The sequence below is a fragment of the Hyperolius riggenbachi genome, chromosome 2 (assembly GCF_040937935.1).
Source record: "Hyperolius riggenbachi isolate aHypRig1 chromosome 2, aHypRig1.pri, whole genome shotgun sequence".
In the NCBI taxonomy this organism is placed as follows: domain Eukaryota; kingdom Metazoa; phylum Chordata; class Amphibia; order Anura; family Hyperoliidae; genus Hyperolius; species Hyperolius riggenbachi.
In genome coordinates, this window is record NC_090647.1 from 546,807,807 (window position 1) to 546,831,915 (window position 24,109).

The 24,109-nt window shown below is 47.4% G+C and overlaps 1 protein-coding gene across 2 annotated transcripts in view; it reads right to left on the minus strand.

Moving 5' to 3' along the window:
• Window positions 1–3,215: 3,215 nt before the first annotated feature.
• MPZL1 (myelin protein zero like 1) overlaps window positions 3,216–24,109 on the minus strand; it is a 72,623-nt gene continuing 51,729 nt past the window's right edge. For both annotated transcript variants that reach the window (XM_068270810.1, XM_068270809.1), the window contains exons 4-5: window positions 20,915–21,020; window positions 3,216–3,686 (exon numbers count right to left, since the gene is read on the minus strand). In XM_068270810.1, the coding sequence (XP_068126911.1) occupies window positions 3,585–3,686; window positions 20,915–21,020 (208 nt within the window). In that variant the 3' untranslated portion in view covers window positions 3,216–3,584. The remainder of the gene's footprint in view (window positions 3,687–20,914; window positions 21,021–24,109) is intronic.

Sequence of the window (24,109 nt, forward strand, 5' to 3'; positions counted from 1 at the left end):
ATTCGGATGACTTGAAGCACTTATTGACCGAAGAGTCTTGCTTTTAGCCAGAAGATCACCAAGCACCAGATACATCGTACAAGTTATTGCAGGTCGTTGAAGATTACTTTTATGAAGATTCATTGGATTGAACTTCGAGCAAGGATCTGAAATGTGTAACTTTATTTAAAGTCCTCAAACATACTCGTTTGATACTTTTGAAATGGTCTCTAGTCAACTGCCCTGTAGAAGACAATCAGGTCAAATGCTTGACTGGCAGCCCAAGACACAGTGGAACAGGCAAGTTCTTGATGGGCTGGGAGCTCCATAGACAACATAAGGGGCAGGGTCTGCCTGGAAGACTTTCCTTCTAAGAATCCAGCAAGGAGTGGCACAGTTAAGCCCCGCCTCAGTGCTGAAGAACACCTGACTGCCTCCAGGGAGTAAGTCAGGAAAGTGACTAGAGACCAGCAATCGTCTCTAGTGATGATTGCTCCCAGGAAGAGAAGTCAAGACGAGCCCCCGCTCCCCCCTTCCTGATTTAATTGCAATCAGGGCTCTGTGATTACCTTAACTTCCCGCAAAAATAGGCTGTCAATATCTTTTGCAGAGGATCCACCGGGGTAATCATAGTCACAAAGCGTCATACAAGGTCTTTTGGTTCCCCTCCACCTCAAAATTAGGGATTCTTAGGGTCAGTTCACACAGAATATAAGGGAATTCGTTTTAAACAGCTCTTCTCCTACAACACAAGTACCAGTTCGGATGGACTGCTGGCAGTGGCTTGTTCAGCCGATGCTACACACTTTTCTGCTACCGTGCAAAAAAGCATTTGACATCGGTTCTCGTTTTGAGCCCCTAGGGGGACACGGAACAACAAACACAGCCGAAACTGGATGCTACATGCAGCCTGTCGGGAAAACTCAATGACCCGGGGTATTTGCACAGTCACAGGGAGAGAAACAAAAATTCAATCCCATTTCTCGCTCGAAAAAATTAATACAAAACCCAATTACTCTGTACAACTAAATGTATTTATGGAAAAACAAATCTTTCTATCGTATGTGTGTAGCAACCTTTAGACACGTTTGGGACTTGCCACTTCTGATGTACAAGAGTGGATTTGCACTTGTTTTTAGAGACAGCTCAAGCATGGAAAAAACTGTGAAAAACAACCAGATTATGCATCTGTGCATGGTCAATAGGATTAACTTCTCAGATTGCAACGTCCTGGCCACCGAGCCCATTCAATCACAGAAAAAAGTCATGGTCCGCTAGCCATATCCCTCCCCGGCAATTCTACGAGTAATCACCAACCGTCCTCTAGGATATATGCCTGCAGGGACTATGGTTGAAGTAGCTCAGGTCTTCCTTATAACAGTTAAGAAATGGTGGAGGATCCAACCCCCAGCATCTGCTAGAAGAGGAAGGTGTTAAGGCGGGGCAAATCCAAGGAGCCAGGGCCCAAACACAAACTTCCAGAGCTAGATTTGGGGAAACGCAAGTTCACTGAAGCCCTGAAAACGCCTACACTGGACCGACAGGCTCCTGAATGCTAAAATAATTTGGCCATCCGTTTGTAAAGGGAACCTGTCATTTGGCCAACCAGCGACAGTGGCACAGGAGAAGTGGCAAGACACAACATGATGTTTGCATTCATCGCTGCCATATCAACATTCCTTCGTGGACGCCCAAAAACCAGTATTGGCACTTCTTGAAATTCTGGACCCCACAAGGCACTCCCTGCTTCCCAATGCCCCTGATGATGTTGGAGGCATCAGCGTTACATTGCGGAATGTGGTCGGGGCAAAATCAGTAATTAATTACAAGGACTTTTCAGAAGGCAATGGTATATGGATCTGTACTACCATCATTTATTCCCCTCCCCATCATCTATTTAGTCCTCCTCCACCATCATTTACACTGGCTGTGTTAATGACAGACTCCTCCTTAAAAGGAATGTGTAGAGGTTTTGAGCAGCCGGTGTCATTTTTTTGTGTTCAGCCCTTTGTAATACTTTCCTGAAAAATATATATTTTCTAATCGCTTACCAAATAGGAATATTACAAATTAAACGGCTTTTGTTTACATTTAGTTTGCTAGCGCCCCCTAGATTGTCCGGTGAAGAGCACAGAAGTGTCTGGTTTTACCGCTGCAGTCAATAAGCCTCAGATTGGTAGGAAGTCAGTCTTGCGACTTTACCAATCAGCAAAGTCTGTTGTGACTGGACCAGAAATCTGGTTATCCAGAACTTTGCAGAAAGAGGATCATACTTAGGAGTCTGAACCTGTTCCAGGTTGCAGATCCTTTGTATGCTGGTCTGATAACTTGCCAATCACCATTGATAACTAGGTTTTATTGTACTAGATGGAGTTCTTCTCTTTAAGGTGACCCTACACTTATCGATTTTTCCCATCAATATTCGGCCAATTCAATCACTTTTGATCAAATCCGCCGGAAATGAATGCCAAGGCTATCCAGATCATTTGATCATCCAAAATGGATTGCTCCAGTTGGAAGATATTGATCGATTGGTGGTGGATCAACGGTCCATAGCGCTGCACTGCATCGAACAGTCAACGCTGCGGTTAGAAAGATCTATAACTAAGTTTCATGCTGAAACCTATTAAAAATGTTTGCCTTGTGTGTAGCAGTTTGAGATCACTCGAATAAAAGTTGCCCATTAACGGTACAATTTTTTCATCAGATGCAATTTGACGCGATTTAAAAGATCATAACTAATAGGGAGGCAATTATCGATTATTCCCATTAACCGAACAATTTAAAGAGGTTTTACATTCCGATTCTATCATGAAATCCAACTTTCAGATCGATATTTTTTACTTTTCTGATACACCAAAGAATCTTATCGTTTGCACCACAAACAGGGCAGCTTTCTATACAATTTGATAAAAAAAAAAGGTGCATCGAAGGATTGAATCTGAAGGAAAAATTGTACCGTTATTGGGAACCTTCAGATGAGATTTGATCTGACAGGGATCAAACTGATGGTCGAATCTGGTGTCTTTAAGTGTATGGCCACCTTTACTGCACTGCAGCAAAACAAGGAACTTCTTGTACCTGCAAACAAAAGGGACTCTAAGCAAATACTGATTTTTCAATTCTGGTTACGTACTATTTTCCTGATAAAAAAAAATTCTTCATCCCAAGCACTTCCATCCCCCCCCCCCCCCCCCCCCAATGCTGAACATAACAGATGAAAAGAACAGACAATATCACGATACATTCCCTTTATATGAAGCACTTGGCCGAGTTTTGGTCCTCATTCAGTAAGTCTATTTGGAGCACCTGTATGTGGTTGCATTCTGATATGTACAGGAAGCCGGCACTGAAGACAGTTCTGAAGGTCGGGAGGAGTTGTACAGGTGAAACCTCCGGCGTCGCTGCACATGCGTAAACGGGACAAGCACTCCGTGACGAGTATTGGGCGATGGTGCGCGGCTTCCGTCATAAAACAAACACACGGCACTAGAGTCACATACATTGGTCACGCGTGGCTACGGGGGCCACAATGGCTCGGGGGCCACTTTTGGGTCCGTATTAAAGTCATTTATGGAATTTTTTCTTTTCTCCAGTTGGGGATCTCAGCAGACCTTCCGGATGTCGGCGTAGACCACCCGTTCCGACTGGTTGATCTGATTGCCGGCTGTCGCCGAATGGTCCAGCTGAGCGTAGATTACTGGTCCCTGCGGGCAGAGAAGGGGGAGGGGAAACAAGTTAGATACTTCCAGCGAATACTTCAAAAGGCATTTATACCTGCGTAACGGCAACAGTCTAGCCGGCCATCCACCAGTCAATTATCACTTGTTTTTGTGTTTACTATCGATACTACAATGTAAATTTACGATCAATTATTTTATGACCGACTAAAAACCAACATCGCGGATCTATCTTTTTGATTTTAGCCCTTCTAGTGGACCTGAACTCTTGCACAGGACAGAAGGAAAACAGAAAACTGCACCCTGTATGTATTTAGAGAGTTCAGCCTGTCTAATTCCCCCTCCTCTGTGTTTAATCACAAGTGTAATTTGATCTCTCACCTGTGTCTGCTGGCTGCCTCGGCAGAGCTGCTAATTTGTAAACACAACATGTTAACCACTTGCCGACCAGGGGATTTTTCACTGATCGGTGCTGCGTGGGCTCTACAGCCCGCAGCACCGATCAGGAGTGCAGCAGGGCGATCAGACTACCCCCCTTTTTTCCCCACTAGGGGGATGTCCTGCTGGGGGGGGGTCTGATCGCCGCTGGCTGCAGTTGCTTAGCGGGGGGGGCTCTTCAAAGCCCCCCTCCGCATCGCTTTCCGCCCTCTCGCCCGCTCCCTCCCTCTCCCTTCCCCTGTGAGCTGCGCAGGACGGATTTCCGTCCTGCGCATTGAAGGATAGGCTTCAGCCTATCATATGCCGGCGATCCCCGGCCAAATGTTTACATTTTGCTGGCGAGCCGCGATCGGCGGCTCTCCGGCTGTTCACTGAGACACCCTCCGTGAACTGACATGGAAAGGCCGCTCCATGGTAACCCGCAGACGACCAGTTTACGCCAATCGGCGTTAGCTGGTCGTCAAGAGGTTAACCCTAGGTCTGATTCCATGAAAGCAGGAAGTAGACCCTGCAGATTTATTGCAGGATTTGTATCAGTTGTAACACAAATGTTTTTCTTTAAAAGGTTATTATGCTGTTGCTCATCTTTTAGAGCAGAGTGGAATTTCTAAGTTTAGCTTTGCTTTAACCCTCTCCAATCTGATGTCTGACTACATCTTCAACAGCGGCGGAATGAGGACACAGAGAGAAGATCAGGAAGGCACGATAGGTTTCAGAGCCTTCCCTCTACCATAGGTGTTTTTTTAGGTCACTTCATGTTAACTAACTTCACACAACCACATAACCACATTTGCAGGCGGCTGCTTCAGGCTAAGTTGGTCTTCATCAGTGCAAGGCATGGACAGATAGGGCTTTGTCTGAAGGACCTCAGAAGTCTGGGGTGATACAGAATAGCTAGGATCTTGTGAAGAGAACCCGAAAGCCTCAATACCAAGTTTCTGATCGTCTAGGACTTCAAAGTTCTTTTATAAACTTTGGAGAGAAAAAAAAAAATCTGATTAAGATGAGAAAAAAAAAATCTTTGCGCGGGTTTCAAACCGGCCACGGCAGGCTTGTTATCGCCTGATTGGAGGAGAGGGGTCACGCCAGCCTCACTTGGGACCGATGCATTGTTATTAGTCTTGGATGGTTTACTGGTAACCACGGTGACTGGAATTTCAATGTGACCGGCAGCTGCTACAGTGACATGCGGAGGGTGTGAGGGTCGCCGTGTGCAGGCCGGGGGAGGCAGGGGTAGCGATGTCCGACACGTGCAGCCCTGAATGCTGTCCCCGGAGGGGAGGATGGTGCAGGGGGGCTGCGGCTGGAGGGCAGCATGCCAGATTAAGTGAATAGCAGCGAGATGTATGGAGCAGCTCGTGCCTGGGGTACGGCGAGGGTTTACTAGGGCTGGATTGAAGTGATTCAGCAATCCTGGACTGGAATAACTTTAACCATACCTGAACTGAGAAGGATATGGAGGTTGATCTATTTAATTCAATTTAACCCTTTCAGGACCGGCGGCCTAACCCCCCTTAAGGACCAGGCAAATTTGCATGGGGGGGGGGGGGGTGGGGGGTGTCAGGCAGCCGGATCCAGAGTGTGGCTTGCTGGGCTGTGTGTTCCCCCTGTAGCCGGCAGCCTTTACTCACCTCCCAGGCTCCAGCAATGAGCCGCTGTGGCGCACTGACGTTAAGTTCCCGGGTCGCAGCTTGATGAAGTCATCAACCCGGGACCGGACACTTGCATCAGAGCAAGCGGTGATGCCGGCCAGAGCGGAGGGGATCACCGGGGGAAGGGCAGGAAGGTGAGTGGATCCTCTTCTTTCCCCCCTATAGCCGCATCACTAACATAACAGTGATCACTACGATCCGCCGGCGATTTTAGTGATCAGAAGCCGTATGTGATGGCTTCCGATCACTGAGGGGAGATGTCAGCTGTCATATGACAACTTAATCTCCCCTCTCAGGTGCGCACAATCACGGCGGGAGCGAAAACGGCGGGCGGCAGCCACAAGTGTTGCGTATGTTTTAATACGCGCAGTCCTGAATAGGTTAAACAATGCAGGTTGCCTGGCTGCCCTGCTGATCCTCTGCCTGTAGTAATTTTAGCCATAGACCCTGAACAAGCATGCAGGAGATCAGGTGCTCTGACTGAAATCTGACTGGATTAGCTGCATGCTTGTTTCTGGTGTGATTCAGACACTACTACAGCCAAATAAATCAGCAGGGCTGCCAGGCAACTGGTATTGTTTAAAAGGAAATAAATATGGCAGCCACCATATCCCTCTCACTTCAGGTGTCCTTTAAAATGTGTCTGCTATTAAGTGGAAAAGGTTGAAGCCCTCGCCTAAGTTATGGCATAATTTCCTGATCACCCAAAACTTTACAAGCGCCTGTCTGAAATCATGTCGGTCCCCCTTGTGTCACCAGAACAGCTGTGACCCCTCCAGGCCTAGACACCACAATGCCCTGCAGTACAGTAACAGCAGGTCCGTTATGTCCTGTAAGGTGCCCCCTCCCCCCCCCCCCCACCTCCATGGATTAGATCTGAAGCCTTGTACCCTCATATTATGGGGACTGTCACCTGGCAGGGAGCAAGACTCCATCCCTTGGGTGACAGTTCAGAGCAGAGTGCTGTACAGACAGGTCACTAGCCTGTCCTATGGAGAGGGAAGGGGGAGCAGCTTGCCCTGTCCTGTGGCAAGGAAAGGGGGAGCGGCCTGCTGTCCTTTGGAGAGGGAAGGGGGAGCAGCTTGCCCTGTCCTGTGGCAAGGAAAGGGGGAGCGGCCTGCTGTCCTTTGGAGAGGGAAGGGGGAGTGGCTTGCTCAGGCCTATGGAGAGGGAAGGAGGAGCAGCTTGCTCAGGCCTATGGCAAGGAAAGGGGAGGTCTGTTCTGTCCTATGGAAAGGGAAGGGAAGCAGCTTGCTCAGGCCTATGGAAAGAGAAGGAGAAGGATGAGGCGCAATCTGCTACTGATTACGGGGAACATCTGTGCCCACCGCATGCTGTCAACTAAATTAGTGATTATTTCGGTTGACTAGTGAGTTTGTACACAATTTAGATCTTTCAAGGCCGAATGGATTATTTCTAATCATCTCTATATGTGTAGAGATGGCCCAATCCTCACTAGAACTCCAAAGAAAAACCCAGCCCTATCAGAGCTAAGGTGGCTCAGAGGAGTGTGGCCATCAGCTCGGATGGGTGGAGTCAAGCGGTCCTCCTGGGAACTGTGGAGGTGCTAAAGCATTTAATGTGGCCGGACATCTTTCGACTTGGGGTCCAATCGACCATCCGATTCAATAAATATGGTACTTGTCCGTTAGCCGGGCGCATTCACTAGGTGGCGTTAATTACTATTCTCCCTCCAGGCCGCCATGGATAGTAGGGAAAGATGTCATTCTGGTGGAGTTTTATTGCCACCTAGTGGATGCGCCCGGCTAACGGAAAAGTATGAAAAATATTATCGAATCGGCAGAAAATTGGGGCCGCCAAGATCAAGCCAGATTGATGATGTGACCGGTTTCCAACCGAAATTGATTGCAAGTATTGATCAGACATGCTGCAAGATATCAGGCTTGTGTAGTCGATCGGGTGCACGGCGGTAACCGGGAGTGATATCAGGACGACAAAACCCGATGCTGTGACGTCACACACGATGGCGGCATATATAGCGCTACTAGAGGAGCGGGATTCCGAATACGGATGGGAAGCGCGTGGTGGGCGACACAGGACAGGTAATATATAAATGCATACATGGGGGGTACATTTATACACTGGGGGGCAGCGGCCAGGCACTGGATGGGGCGTCGAGGCCGATTCCGGATTGATTTCAGCATGAAAATGATCGGGAATCAGCCTGCTGTGTATGGGCGGCCAAAAGAGCTCTCTCTGATCAGATTTGATTAGAGAGAGATTTGTCTCTTGGTCGAATCTGCCCATCATCGCTGGCTGTATGGTGACCTATACAGTTAGATTAGTTGGTTGGGCAGATGAGATTAGTTAAAATGTATTTTTTGGAATTGGAAAATCAGGGTCTGTTTCTGTCCACACTCAAAGCTTAAAGGGACACTTAAGTCAAACAAAAAAAAAAATGAGTTTTACTCACCTGGGCTTCCAATAGCCCCCTGCAGCTGTCCGGTGCCCTCGCCGTCTCCCTCCGATCCTCCTGGCCCCGCCGGCAGCCACTTCCTGTTACGGTGACAGGAGCTGACAGGCTGGGGACGTGAGTGATTCTTCGCGTTCCTGGCCACAATAGCGCCATCTATGCTGCTATAGCATATATCATATACCATATAGCAGCATAGAGGGTGCTAATGTGTCTGGGAACGCGAAGAATCACTCGCGTCCCCAGCCTGTCAGCTCCTGTCACCGTAACAGGAAGTGGCTGCCGGCGGGGCCAGGAGGATCGGAGGGATACGGCGAGGGCACCGGAGAGCTGCAGGGGCTATTGGAAGCCCTAGGTGAGTAAAACTCATTTTTTTTGTTTGACTTAAGTGTCCCTTTAAAGGACAACTGTAGTAAGAGGTATATGGAGGCTGCTATATTTATTTCCTTTTAAACAATACCAGTTGCCTGGCAGCCCTGCCGCTCCTATGCCTCTAATACTTTAAGCCATAGCCCCTGAACAAGCATGCATCAGATGTGTTTCTGACATTATTGTCAAATCTGATAAGATTCACTGCATGCTCGTCTCTGGTGTGATTCAGACATTAGTGCAGCCAAATAGACCAGCAGGGCTGCCAGGCAACTGGTATCGTTTAAAAGGAAATAAATATGGCCACCTCTATATACAGTACTTCTCACTACAGTTGTCCTTTAAGCCTCAGGAACAGATGCTCTCCTGGTCCTGGCAGAAACGTGGCCTCTTGTGTGCAGAATCTCCTTAATTTGGCCATGTCACATGGATCAGTTGCCCCAGGTCATGTCTGCCTTTAGAGACGGGACTTTTAGTAGCTGCGGAAGCCTCCCTTAACACTCATACCATAAGCAGCTATGAGCTGGTTCTTGGATTTGTGCCCTCTAAGTCCACACATTAACCCCACGCAGCTTGACCACCTTTATCCTGACAGCCGCCTGCCTCGGCTTATTACCCAGGAGACTGCGCCTGAGACACGGGATCTGTGAGCGCAGAGAACCAGATGAAGCTGCACCAGGATTGCAGCAGCAGCAGCAGCAGGGATGGAGGCGTGACGCACAGACAGATTCCTGCAGGGTGATATCAGTCCTCCCCCGCAGCCCCAGCAGGCCATGGTTTATAGCTGTGAGAGCCAATATCAGTGCTGGAGTCTCCCGTAGCCTCTCTCCATCACCGGGAGGAAGACAGCCCTGTGGGTGCGGAGACTGCAGTTTACACATTAAAGGGGAACTCTGCTGCTCTTAAAGCAAACCTGAAGTGAAAAACGTATGAGATATTGAATTTTACATGTAGCACAGCTAAGAAATAGAACATTAGAATTATAGAACATTAGTAGCAAAGAAAAGTCTACTATAATTTTCCATTTCAAGAAGAGTTAAAACACTTCGGGTGTTATCTATGCAAAAGAGATACTCTGAACTCTTTGACCCACTGGGTGGAATACAGTCCTGTTTTCTGAAGCACTTGAACTGCCAAGAAACAGCGAGAGACAGCTTGAGATAAGGTTTTACTGCAGGAAAGGTCAAAGGGTCATTATTTCTGCTTTGCTTTATAGCTTAGAGGGCTTGAGTCACTAAGCTGCGCTGCTACAGTGTTCTAACGTACGCAGTGAAATTAGGTTGGGCTCAGATAGTTTAAAAGAGCGATTTGTTACACTTAAAGAGGAACTCCAGCCTACACCAACATACTGTCATTAAGTTACATTAGCTATGTTAATGAAAATAGATAGGTAATATAATCTCTTACCCACCCTGTTTTAAAAGAACAGGCAAATGTTTGATTTCATGAGGGCAGTCATCTTTTTGGTTGAAAGGAGGTGACAGGGAGCATGAGACACAGTTCCAACTGTCCTGTGTGCTGATCACCCCTACCAGTTGCCAGGCAACGTGAACAACAACATAGGAAATCCCATCATGCTCTGCACAGCATCAGGGAAAAAAAGCCCGGGCTTTTTCTCTTTGTTGGGTGGAGCTTAGATAAAAATGCAGATAAAAATGATGCTTTGGTAAGAAAAACAAAGTTCTGATGCTGTGAAACTGTTAAAGAAACACCAAGCCTGTTCAGTTCTGCTGAGTAGATTTTTAGTCCGGAGGTTCACTTTAACGACCGCTCCACTGAACCAGCCCGGAGCCTGGCGGGTCCAGTAGTTTCAAAGTACGATATTCCTTCACTTTGCTAGGCCCCAACAGCCTGACTGTCAAGTGACAGGCAGCCTGCAGGGCCATTCAAAGTGCAGGAATGTCATACTTTGAAGCTACAGGACATTCCGGGCTCCGGGCGATTTCAGTAGAGCGCTCGTTAAGTGTAACAAATCGCTCTTTTAAACTATCTGAGCCCAGCCTAATTTCACTGCTTACTCTATGGCTGCAAAGCGTGCGCAGGGAATTACAACACTCCCTGCTGCCATTAAGCTGCACTGCTGTAGCAGCACAGCTTAGTGAATCAAACCCACAGTGTGGTTTTGAAACAGAAAATGTGACAGAATGATGCCATGTTCTTTACAAAAAGAAAAAAAACCTATATAACTAAATAATTTCTTTGCTACTAATATTCTATTTATTATCCATAGTACACATACAATTCATTATCGCACAAGTTTTTTTTCTGGCAAGCAAGTCTTAACCACTTGATGACCCAGCCTTTACCCCCCCTTAAGGACCAGCGCTGTATTTTCAGATCTGTGCTGGGTGGGCTCTACAGCCCCCAGCACAGATCAGGTTTCATGCAGAGCGATCAGATCGCCCCCCTTTTTTCCCCCCTAGGGGGATGATGTGCTGGGGGGGTCTGATCGCTTCTGCCTGCTGTGGGTGTTGCGGGGGGCACCTCAAAGCCCCCCTCCGCGGCGAAATTCCCCCCTCCCTCTCCTACCTGCTACCCCTCCGGTGATCGGGGCTGCACAGGACGCTATCCGTCCTGTGCAGCCAGTGACAGGCTGTCCCATGTCACATGGCGGAGAACCCCGGCCGCTGATTGGCCGGGGATCGCCGATCTGCGCAGCAGCGCCTTACAATGTAAACAAAGCGGATTATTTCCGCTTGTGTTTACATTTAGCCTGCGAGCCGCAATCGGCGGCCCGCAGGCTATTCACGGAGCCCCCCGCCGTGAATGGACAGGAAGCAGCCGCTCGCGCGAGCGGCTGCTTCCTGATTAATTAGCCTGCAGCCGGCGACGCAATACTGCGTCGCTGGTCCTGCTGCTGCCACTTTGCCGACGCGCGTTATGAGTGCGCGGTCGGCAAGTGGTGAAAGAACAACTGTAACAAGAGGTATATGGAGGCTGCCATATTTATTTCCTTTTAACCACTTGAGGACTGCAGTGGTAAACCCCCCTAAGGACCAGGGCAATTTTAACTAAATAGCTGCAGGCCCGTACAACTCAGCACACAAGTGATTCCCTCCTCCCCAAAGCCCCCCCCCCTTTCTCCCCACCAACAGAGCTCTCTGTTGGTGGGGTCTGATTGCCCCATCTGTGTTTTTTTTTATATAAATATTTATGTTTATATTTTAATAAAAGGTCCTATTTGTTTATTTATACTCCCCCAGCTCCCTCTCTCCCCCCAGCGAGCCAATGACGCGAATGGCTGTCATAGGCTTCAGCCTATGAGAGCCAATCGCTCTCTCGTGTGACAGGGGGACAGCTGTGTCACATGGCTGTCCCCAGTACAGCGCTGCTGCTGACCGCAGCGCTGTACTCAGACTGAAGGCGGAGCAGAGCTCCGCCCCCCCAAGCAGGAGATGCGCACGCAGCCTGCGTGCATCTCCTGCAAACTGCAGCCCCAGGACTTGACGCCAGTTGGCGTTAGGTGGTCCTGGGGCTGCCGCCTCGGCCACGCCCATTGGCGTGGGGCGGACTTGAAGTAGTTAAACAATACCAGTTGCCTGGCTATCCTGCTGATCATCTGCCTCTAAGGAAGAAAAATATGGCAGCCTCCATATACCGCTCACTTCAGTTATCCTTTAAAACATACCAGAGGATGGTATTCACTGGTACAACAGCCGGTGAACTCACTATAGGGTTACAGCGCCACCTGGAGGATGAAGGGAGAACTGCAATGCTGGATCCCAGGCAGGCAAGTGCAGGAGCTGCTGCAGTCTCTCTGGGGGTAGGATTTTTTTTTCTTGCTTTTAGGCCTCTTTCCCACCAGGACGTTGCGTTTTAGGGGAAGTTATAGGTCACATAACGTGCCCCTAACGCAACGCCTGGTGGTGTTGGAGCAGGACCCTACCTAGAGCTGCGTTATGCAGCTCTTGGTGCGCTTTTTTTTGTGCTATGCGATGCAGAGACCACGTGATCCGCATCACGTGGTCCCGCCAGCCAATTGCTGCACAGAGCGGCCGCTCCAGGAAGTAAACACTGCACGTCACACAGTGCAGTGAATATTAATTAGCCATGTGGCTGGCCGCGGAGGAGGAGGGGAGACCTCCTCCTCCAACATTACTGAGCATGTGCAAACAGTCTAACACGGCTTAGCCGCATATTGCGTACAGCATGCAGTACTTTCACTTGACGTGCAGCGTTACAATGTAACGCAACGTGGGCACTCTGTGAACAGCCCATTGATTTTTCATTACTGTGCGGTGGGCTGCGTTACAGGCTGCTCTAACGTGCGCCTGTAACGTCCCACTGTGAAAGCAGCCTTAGGGTCTAAAAGCGAATATAAAAATTGTACTGATTTTAGACCCTAATATCAGGAAAGAGTCATATCAATGGATTTTTAAAAAAGAGAGATGGAAAGAGTTTCCTCCGTCTACTTTGTGCATCGACCTAGTGTGGCAGTACCTCCAGGACCAATGCAAAAACAAACGATTAGTGTGCAGAAGGAGAGGTACTCCAGCAATACAGGGTGCGGCTGGAAAGCACAATAGCTATTCTTATCTATGCTACACAAAGCGCAGGACAAGAAGGGAACAGCTTAGCTTTAGAATGAGGACACCAGTTTATGTTACCAACACAGCCAGAGCAATCCCAGGAGCCAGGCAGCAAAAATAACTGCTAAGCGCCAACCAACCGGTTCTCATTAGTAGCATGTATCCTTCAGCTCCAAATGCAGAACCTGCTGGCTTCTAGATAGAACCGGCTGGCTCTAGAACCGCAGCTCAAGAACCAACTCCACCCAAATCTGAGGATTTCAAACCAAACTACTGGATTGTCTTTTAATTCTCAATGCTGATTAAATCCTACGTTATGCTTTTACTGCTGTTGTGTTGCCTTCTTGGGAGAATTTTATTCATTTCCTGTCCTGAGTTCAGGACAGGAAACCTCTGTGATACTTTAAAATGAACCTGAAATGAGAGGTATATGGTGGCTGCCATACTTCTTTCCTTTTAAACAATATCAGTTGCCTGGCAGTCCTGCTGATCATGCGCAAATCTAGTCAGACTTCAGTCAGAAGCACCTGATCTGCTTGTTCAGGGTCTATGGCTAAAAGTATTAGAGGCAGAGGATCAGCAGGACAGCCAGGCAATGTGCATTGTTTAAAAGGAAATAAATATGTCAGCCTCCATATGTCTCTTACTTCAGGTTACCTTTAGGCTGGTTTCACAGTGGGACGTTAAAGTCCCACGTTACAGCAGCCTAACTCACAGCACTGTAAAATCAATGTTGCTGTTCACAGTAACACGTTGCGTTACATAGTAACGCAGCACGTTAAAAACAAAGTGCTGCATGCTGTACGTTATACTGGTCTAAGCCACGTTAGACTGTTTGCACATGCTCAGTAATGTTGGAGGAGGAGGTCTCCCCTCCTCCTCCACGGCCAGCCACATAGCTAATTAATATTCACTGCACTGCAGAGACTCCTGGTGGGACTGTAGTGTTGTCCGGATCATGAATGAATCGTTCATTTGATCCGGATCTTTTTTATGAGTCGAATCATCACAATGAAAGATTCGGTTCACAGTGGATGTCTGTCTGGAAGAAACAGGAACATACAGAATGCACAGTGCAGGGGAAGTCCTGTCCTGCTAGTCATTTCACCCAGTCTGCTTCCCTAGTAAAATGATTCATATGATTCTGTTCAAAGATCAGGATCTTTTCAATGATCCGATTCAAATGATCCGAATCCTTAAAAAGATCCGGACTTCCCATCACTATCCTGGAGCGGCTGCTTTGAGAGCTGCATAACGCAGCTCAATCTGACGTCCAACTTCAACACCACCATGTGTTGCGTTAGGGGCACGTTATGCGACCATAACGTCCCCTAAAACGCAACGTCTTGGCGTGTAAGTAGCCTTAAGGCAGGACACACACCTGTCCCTGCAAAAAATGTTTTTTCTGTCGCTTTGCTTTCTTTTGAGATTTTCTATTTTGCAGTACAGTAGAAGAGAGGCACAAACGTGCATCATATGCATAAGCACAGCAGATAGCACAGAAAAAAAATAATGCAAAAACGGAGATTGGGTCACCGATTTTTCTATATGTGTAGAAGAACGCCCAATGGTGGATGACCAAGGTAAAGCAGAGTTATTAAATGCTTTCTTTGCTTCTGTCTTCACAAAGGAAACAGCACTGTTGCAAATTGCAGAGGCAGAAGAGTCTCAATCTTCTAACTGTAATATTAAATACTTAACGCAGGAAGAAGTGAAGGCAAGACTAAATAAATTAAAAATAGATAAGGCACCTGGCCCGGATGGCATGCATCCTCGGGTCCTAAGGGAATTAAGCTCAGTTATAGCTCAACCCCTTTATCTTATCTTTTGTGACTCTCTTGCAACTGGCAGAGTCCCAGTGGATTGGCGTACAGCCCACGTTTTCCTATTATTTAACCTCCCCGGCGTTCTATTGAGATCGCCAGGGAGGCTGCGGGAGGGTTTTTTTTTAATAAAAAAAAAACTATTTCATGCAGCCAACTGAAAGTTGGCTGCATGAAAGCCCACTAGAGGGCGCTCCGGAGGCGATCTTCCGATCGCCTCCGGCGCCCAGAACAAGGAAGGCCGCAATGAGCGGCCTTCCTTGTTTTGCTTAGATCGTCGCCATAGCGACGAGCGGAGTGACGTCATGGACGTCAGCCGACGTCCTGACGTCAGCCGCCTCCGATCCAGCCCTTAGCGCTGGCCGGAACTTTTTGTTCCGGCTACGCTGGGCTCAGGCGGCTGGGGGGACCCTCTTTCGCCGCTGCTCGCGGCGGATCGCCGCAGAGCGGCGGCGATCAGGCAGCACACGCGGCTGGCAAAGTGCCGGCTGCGTGTGCTGCACTTTATTTGAAGAAAATCGGCCCAGCAGGGCCTGAGCGGCAGCCTCCGGCAGTGATGGACGAGCTGAGCTCGTCCATACCGCTCAGGAGGTTAAGAAGGGCAAAAAATCAGATCCAGGAAATTATAGACCTGTAAGCTTAACATCAGTTGTATGCAAACTATTTGAGGGGTTACTAAGAGATACTATACATGACTTCATAGTAGAAAATAATCTTATTTCTCAGCATCAACATGGGTTTACTAAAGACAGGTCCTGTTTGACTAACATGCTCAGCTTTTATGAGGTAGTGAATGCTAATATGGATATTGGGAATGCTGTAGATGTGATATACTTGGACTTTGCAAAGGCCTTCGACACTGTTCCCCACAGAAGTCTGGTGCAAAAGTTGAGGATGCAAGGACTGGGGAAGAGTCTGTGTGCATGGATAGGGAACTGGCTAATGGACAGAAAACAAAGAGTTGTGGTCAATGGATCGTACTCAAAATGGAAGACTGTTAGCAGTGGGGTCCCACAGGGGTCTGTACTGGGTCCAGTGCTCTTCAATTTATTTATTAATGACCTAGTACAGTGGTTCCCAACCTTTTCCGGCCCGGGAAACACTTTCTGACCATATTTTTCTCCGGGGAACGGCGGGGGGAGGGGCGGCGCGCGCGGGTGTTTGCGCGACCTAGTGGACAGTGCCGTGCGCAGCAGGCTATGGGGGGGGGGGGGGGATGGGGTGCGGCTGCATAGCTAGCATAGTTGCCCCAGTATAGTGAGTTTAGTTGCCCCAGTACGGTTAGTATAGTTACCCCAGTATAGTGCCCCAGTATAGCTAGTATAGTCCCAGTATGGATAGGTAGTGCCCCTGTATAGTGCTCAGTATGGGTAGGTAGTGCCCAGTATAGCCAGTATAGTGCCCAGTATAGCCAGTATAGTGCCCGTATAGCTAGTATAGTGCCCAGATAGCTAGTATAGTGCCCAGATAGCTAGCATAGTGCCCAGTATAGCTAGTATAGTGCCCAGTATAGCTAGTATAGTGCCCAGTATAGGTAGGTAGTACCCAGTATAGGTAGGTAGTGCCCCAGTAGTGCCCAGTATAGCTAGTATGGTGCCCCAGTATAGCTAGTATAGTGCCCAGTATAGCCAGTATAGTGCCCAGTATAGCTAGTATAGTGCCCAGATAGCTAGTATAGTGCCCAGATAGCTAGTATAGTGCCCAGATAGCTAGCATAGTGCCCAGTATAGGTAGGTAGTACCCAGTTTAGGTAGGTAGTGCCCCAGTATAGTGCCCAGTATAGCTAGTATGGTGCCCCAGTATAGCTAGTATAGTGCCCAGTATAGCCAGTATAGTGCCCAGATAGCTAGTATAGTGCCCAGATAGCTAGTATAGTGCCCAGATAGCTAGCATAGTGCCCAGATAGCTAGCATAGTGCCCACTATAGGTAGGTAGTACCCAGTATAGGTAGGTAGTGCCCCAGTATAGTGCCCAGTATAGCTAGTATAGTTGCCCCAGTATAGCTAGTTTAGTTGCCCCCAGTATAGCTAGTACAGTTCCCCCCAGTATAGATGCCCAGGAGGGGGGAAGCAGCGCTAGAAGGAGGGGCAGTGGAGGCAGCGGTGGGGAGGGGGGAAATATTCCCCCACTCCCTCACCTGGGACCCCTCCTTCTGCCTCTCTCCCCCTCCATTTAGCAGTGGCAAGGGCAGTCTCGGCGGCGAGGAGAGAGACATGCGCAGAATTACTCACCACGCCACGTTCCAAGAGCCGGCAGCGTCATGTCGTCACAGATCTCCGCCTTCAATGCCGCCCACTGTGCTTCCGCTAATCAGGAAGCACAGTGGGCGGCATTGAAGGCGGAGATCTGACGACATGACGCTGCCGGCGCTTGGAACGCGGAAGTGGTGAGTAATTCTCCGCATCCCTCCCCGCCGCCGAGCCGCACTTGCCATCGCTAAATGGAGGGGGAGAGAGGCAGAAGGAGGGGTCCCAGGTGAGGGAGGGGGGGATATTTCCCCCCTCCCCACCGCTGCCTCCACTGCCCCTCCTTCTAGCGCTGCTTCCCCCCTCCTGCGCCCTAAAGTAGGTACAGGTCTGGCGAGAGGCCAGACCTGTACGGCACACCGGGCAACATGCCGCGGCACACTAGTGTGCCGCGGCACAGCGGTTGAAAACCGCTGACCTAGTAGATGCAGTAGTGAGCAATGTTGCTATTTTTGCAGATGATACAAAATTGTGCAGAATCATCAACTCTCAGGAAGATAGTGTCATATTGCAACAGGATCTGGATAGGATGGCTATATGGGCACATACATGGCAGATGAAGTTCAATGTTGACAAATGTAAAGTCATGCATTTTGGTCGTACCAATGGTCTAGCACCATACAAAATAAATGGGATACAGTTGGGGACATCAAACTTGGAGAAGGACTTAGGAGTACTCATCGACAACAAGTTAAATAATCGTACTCAATGCCAAGCCGCTGCAGCTAAAGCGAACAAAATTTTGGGATGCATTAAAAGGGAAATAAAAACTCGAGATGCTAGCATAATATTGCCCCTGTTTAACTCTCTAGTAAGGCCACATCTGGAATATGGAATTCAGTTCTGGGCACCACATTACAAAAAAGATATTGCAGTTTTAGAGCAGGTGCAGAGACGAGCAACAAAATTGATACGTGGGATGGAAGGTCTCGCTTACCAAGAAAGGTTAGATAAACTGGGTTTATTTAGTCTAGAGAAAAGACGCCTTAGAGGGGATCTAATTAACATGTATAAATACATCAGAGGGCAATATAATAGCTTGGCGGATGAGCTTTTTGTCCCTAGGCCTTCTCAAAGGACATGATCTGCGCATGGAGGAAAAACGTTTTAGCCATTTATTTAGGAAAGGGTTCTTTACAGTAAGTGATTAAGATGTGGAATGCATTGCCACAGGAAGTCGTTATGGCAAACTCTATACCTGCATTTAAAGGGGGCTTAGATGCTTTCCTTGCGTTGAAAGACATCCATGGCTACAATTACTAGGTTATGCCTAATGATGTTGATCCAGGGATTTTATCTGATTGCCATCTGAAGTCAGGAAGGAATTTTTCCCTTTAGGGGCTAATTGGACCATGCCTTGTAGGGTTTTTTTCTCCTTCCTCTGGATCAACAGGGATATGTGAGGGAGCAGGCTGGAGTTGTACTTTGTACTGGTTGAACTCGATGGACGTATGTCTTTTTTCAACCAAAATAACTATGTAACTATATACCAACTATGGAAAAAGAATTCTACTACAGTCCAGGCCAAAAGTTTTGAGACTGTCAAAAAAATTAGAGATTAGAAAAGTTGGTGCTTACGTTTTTATAATAGCAATTTGCATATACTTCAGAATGTTATGAAGAGTGTTCAGATGAATTGCGAAGTCCTTCTCTTCCATGAAAATTAACTGATCCCCCCCCCCCCTCAAAAAAAAAAAACTTTCCACTGCATTTCATTGCTGTCATTAAAGGACCTGCTGAGATCATTTCAGTAATCGTCTTGTTAACTCAGGTGAGAATGTTGACGAGCACAAGGCTGGAGATCATTATGTCAGGCTGATTGGGTTAGAATGGCAGACTTGACATGTTAAAAGGAGGGTGATGCTTGAAATCATTGATCTTCCATTGTTAACCATGGTGACCAGCAAAGAAACGCATGCAGCCATCATTGCATTGCATAAAAATGGCTTCACAGGCAAGGATATTGTGGCTACTAAGATTGCACCTAAATCAACAATTTATAGGATCATCAAGAACTTCAAGGAAAGAGGTTTCATTCTTGTAGAAGTTGGGATATAAAGGACAACCAACACGAAAATGTATAACATATAAACTGTACCTATCTGCCAGAGTAAAAAGCACCGTAAAATGATTGATTTGCCTTTGTTGCCACTGTTACAATAGCTAGTGAAAATCTGACAGAACCAACAGGTTTTGGACTAGTCCATCTCCTTACAGGGGATTTTCCTGTATTAATTTACAAAAGCGCTTACTGAACGGCAGTTGCTCAGTCCAACTGCCAAAACAGTGTGCAAACTAGTAGGGAGTTTGCCTGGCATCTTTGTATAGATCCTTTGCATGGGGGTGGTTTTGTAAAGTAAAAAGGTAAATGCTGAGAATCCCCCATGAGGAGATGGACTAGTCCAAAATATGTTAGATCTGTCAACTTTTGACTACATACTGTAAGTGACAGCAACGTAAAAAAATTAATTTATAGTGCATTCAACTCTGGGAGAAATGTACATTTTATATGTACTGTATGTTTTTTTTTTAAATATTAATTTTTTTCGTGACAGTGGTCCTTTAAAGCGGATCCGAGATGAAAAACTAACTAAAGCAAGTAACTTGTCTATATATCTTCTAACTGCAAACAGCTTCAACAGTATATGATTTTTTATTCCTGTGACACAATGACAGCAGTCATGTTCTGCTTGTGATCATTATTCACAGGCAAGCTGCTCTGTATCTCCACCCCTCAGCCTGTGAAAACTCCTCTCCTCCTTCCTCCCCGCTGCCTCTGAAATATCTGACTAGTAATACCTCCTCCACCTCCTGCCCAGACTGAGCTCCCATAAGCCCTTGCTACTAAGGCTTAGAGTGCCAAGGTACTCTGGAGAAGCTGTGAACGAGGCTTGTTTAGTTTATAGGAAATTAGAGTATTTTAAAAAACAAAATATTTGGCTTGAGGAATGCCCTATAAACTATATGAAAAGAACACAATTATGCAATGAGTAAAAGTTTATCTCGGATTCACTTTAAAGTGAACCTCCAGAATAAAAATCTACTCAGCAGAACTGAAAAGGCTTGGTATTTCTTTAACAGTTTCACAGCATCAGAACTTTGTTTTTCTTACCAAATCATCATTTTTAGCTGTATTTTTAGCTAAGCTCCGCCCATCAAAGAAAAAGGCCTGGACTTTTTTTCCCTGATGCTTTGCAGAGCATGATGGGATTTCCTATGTTGTTAATCACATTGCCTAGAAGCTGGGGGGGGGGGGGGGGAATCAGCACACAGGACAGTTGGAACTGTGTATCATGCTCTCTGTCACCTCCTTTCAACCAAAAAGATGGCTGCCATCATGAAATCAAACATTTGCCTGTTCTTTTAAAAAACAGGGTGGGTAAGAGATTATATTACCTATCTATTTTAATTAACATAACTAATGTAACTTAATGACAGTATGTTTGTTTAGGCTGAAGTTCCTCTAAATTAGGAGCTCTTTTTTAATCTCTTGAGGATTTCAGTAGTGAGAGGAACCCCGTTGGTCAAGTTATCAACACAATGGTGCACAATGGGGTAAATCGCAGTGAAATTTGGCCAGTCGAGAGTCTCAAGGACATAAGTGAGCGATTAAACCCAGCAGTATCCACGTCTAACTGAAATCCAAGTTTTGGGTAGAGTTGGCCCCTCAAATTCCCAGCTCTATCAAATATGGCGGACAGGCAGAAGACATAATCCCAGCTCTTATCGCTCTACACATTGCAGTCTCATTACAAGCACTTTACCTGCATGGTTCCAGTGGGCGCATTGGTAACCAGGGCCTCCGTGTCAGAGGGCGACTTGCGTGGCGGCTGCTTAATGGGTGACATCAAGCTTTCGGTGGTGCTGCAGCTGCACCCCCCCAGCAGGAAGCAAAGACAGGCAGGGATGGGAAGGAAGGAAGACCGGAGGATGGGCACAAACAGGACCAGACAACAAAAAGATGGCGGAGCGGAAGAGGAAGGGGTGGAGACCGGGGTAAATAGGGAGGAGGAGATGGTGAGAAAAAAGGAAAAACAAGGGAGGAGGGAACAAAAAACAAAAATAACAAATGATGAAATAATGAGGAACAAATAATGGCACACAAGTCACATAATGAAGTTTATGGGGAAGGTGAACATAACATGGAATAAAGCACTGTAAGACCAGGATTAGGACGCAGCTCTAGCGTTATGCAACACTGCGGATCAGAACATGGGCCAAAGAGCGAGCGTGTGTGTGTGTAACTCTTACTAGCATGCCAAATCTTAATGGCCTTTCACCCCCTACCTTTCCTCCCTCATCCACTTAAAAGTGACCTTACTGTATCCCTGAGCAATATGATCTGATTGTAGAATAAGAGCTCATAATCAGAGGTTAAGCAGAGAGAAAACTGCAGGCCTACATTTTGTATTGTAAATGCAATGCTTGCCAGAGAAAACAGCAAGTCTGAACAAAAACTCCTCCCCCTGTCCAATTACTCACAATGCAGTCAGAAGGGAGCTGGGAAAAGCCAGTCATTTCCTGTGAACACATAGCTGGCCCCACCCACTCCCTTACTGTGCTACTAAAGAAAAAACAAGAGGAGGTGGGCGGGGTCAGGTGATGGCTCTGTGCTGGGGAAGCAACTTCCTTTCTCTTCAGCTCCATAATACCTGCACAGAATCATATGGCAGACTTTAGAAAATGGGAATTTATCTTGAACAGATGAATCGCATTTGAAAACTTTACAAGTAAAAACAATGAGAAAACTGGGAGGATGACCTAGTGCTTTATGGCCGTACAGTGTAATGGTTAAGGACTCTGCCTCTGACATGAGACCAGGGTTCACATCTCGGCTCTTCCTGCTCAGTAATCCAGCATTTATACAGTAAGGAGACCTAGGGCAAGACTTCCTCACACTGCTATTGTTTAGTGAGCATACCCTAGTGGCTGCAGTTCTGGCGCTTTAAGTCCTACAGGGGAAAAAAAAACGCACAATGTGTTATAATTTAAGTAGGCCTCAGTTATTTGGACTGAGTTAGTCAAAAAGGCTTGGGGTGCAGACCTGCCCTTTAAGGGACATAGGAAAGACTATTTATACTTTGAAGAAATCAAACTGTAACACAAGATGCTTAAAGAGAACCCGAGGTGGGTTTGAAGAATATTATCTGCATACAGAGGCTGGATCTGCCTATACAGCCCAGCCTCTGTTGCTATCCCAAACCCCCCTAAGGTCCCCCTGCACTCTGCAATCCCTCATAAATCACAGCCATGCTGCTGACAAACAGCTTGTCAGAGCTGGCTGTATTTATCTCTATAGTGTCAGTCTGCTGCTCTCTCCGCCTCCTGCAGACCTCCAGACCCCGCCTGCATCCCTTCCCTATCTGCTGATTGGAGGGAAGGGACAGGGGCAGGGACCGGAGCTATGCGGGAGGCGGGGGAGCAGCTGAGACTGACACTACAGATGTAAACACAGCCTCACAGCACGGCTGTGATTTATGAGGGATTGCAGAGTGCAGGGGGACCTTAGTGGGGTTTGGGATAGCAACAGAGGCTGGGCTGTATAGGCAGATCCAGCCTCTGTATGCAGATAACATTCATTAAACACACCTCGGGTTCTCTTTAATAAACCCCTTTGAAAGGTAAAGAAGGCTGTCTCCGCTCTATCTCCTGTATGCTGTCGCTGTGAGTTGCAGCTCTGATGAGTTGCTGGTGCCGGATCTAAAGGTGATTTATTACACAATGTTTTGGTGTCTGTTCAACCGGTAGGCAGGCTGGAAAAGGTCAAATGGGTGGAACTTCCATCTGACTCTGGTGGATTTCCTCCTCACACTCCCCAGCATCAGTTCTGATCAACCAGGGTGTAGATCGGGAGCAAAATGCAGTTTTCAGTGGAGTTGGCCTCTGTGTACTCTCATCGTGTGCTCAGTTTATATTGCTCAGACTTACTTCAGTGACACTTAAAAGTTCAATTCTGACCATATATTGAAATGAATATAACGTTAACCAGAGTGTGGTTATTCAATTAACCAGAGTGTGGTTATTCTTTCCCTTTAAATATAGAGGCATGTGCAGTGACTCTTTTTCATGTGATGATCAGAAGAGACCACAGATGTGTATCAGGAAGTCATTCTTTGGGCTTCTGCCAATACTTTTTTGTTTCAAACGCCAAGCCTAGAAATTCAGCTTCCTGCAGTGCTCATCTCAGCTTTATAAACACATATATAAACGTGTAAATGCAGCAATAAAAGATTTTGATTTGATTATTGATTTTACTTCATTACCGGGGGAGAAAACTGCACCACCTTCTATGCAAACTGGAGAGAAGCCTCATTTCTGTATACCAACCATTTCCTGCTCTGATCCTGCTGCTGCTGCCCTGTTTAACTCTGCTTCATCTACATGACTCCTCAGCCACTTCCTGCTGCTGCCCTGCTAAACTCTTCTCCATCTTCATGACTCCTCAGCCACTTCCTGCTGCTGCCCTGCTTAACTCTGCTTCATCTACATGACTCCCTAGACTCATGCGGCTGCTGCCCTGCTAAACTCTGCTCCATCTTCATGACTCCTCGGCCACTTCCTGCTGCTGCCCTGCTAAACTCTGCTCCATCTTCATGACTCCTCGGCCACTTCCTGCTGCTGCCCTGCTAAACTCTGCTCCATCTTCATGACTCCTCGGCCACTTCCTGCTGCTGCCCTGCTAAACTCTGCTTCATCTACATTACTCCCTAGCACCATGCTGCCCTGCTAAACTCTGCTCCATCTTCATGACTCCTCAGCCACTTCCTGCTGCTGCCCTGCTAAACTCTGCTCCATCTTCATGACTCCTCGGCCACTTCCTGCTGCTGCCCTGCTTAACTCTGCTCCATCTTAATGACTCCTCAGCCAGTTCCTGCTGCTGCCCTGCTAAACTCTGCTCCATCTTCAGGACTCCTCAGCCACTTCCTGCTGCTGCCCTGCTAAACTCTGCTCCATCTTCA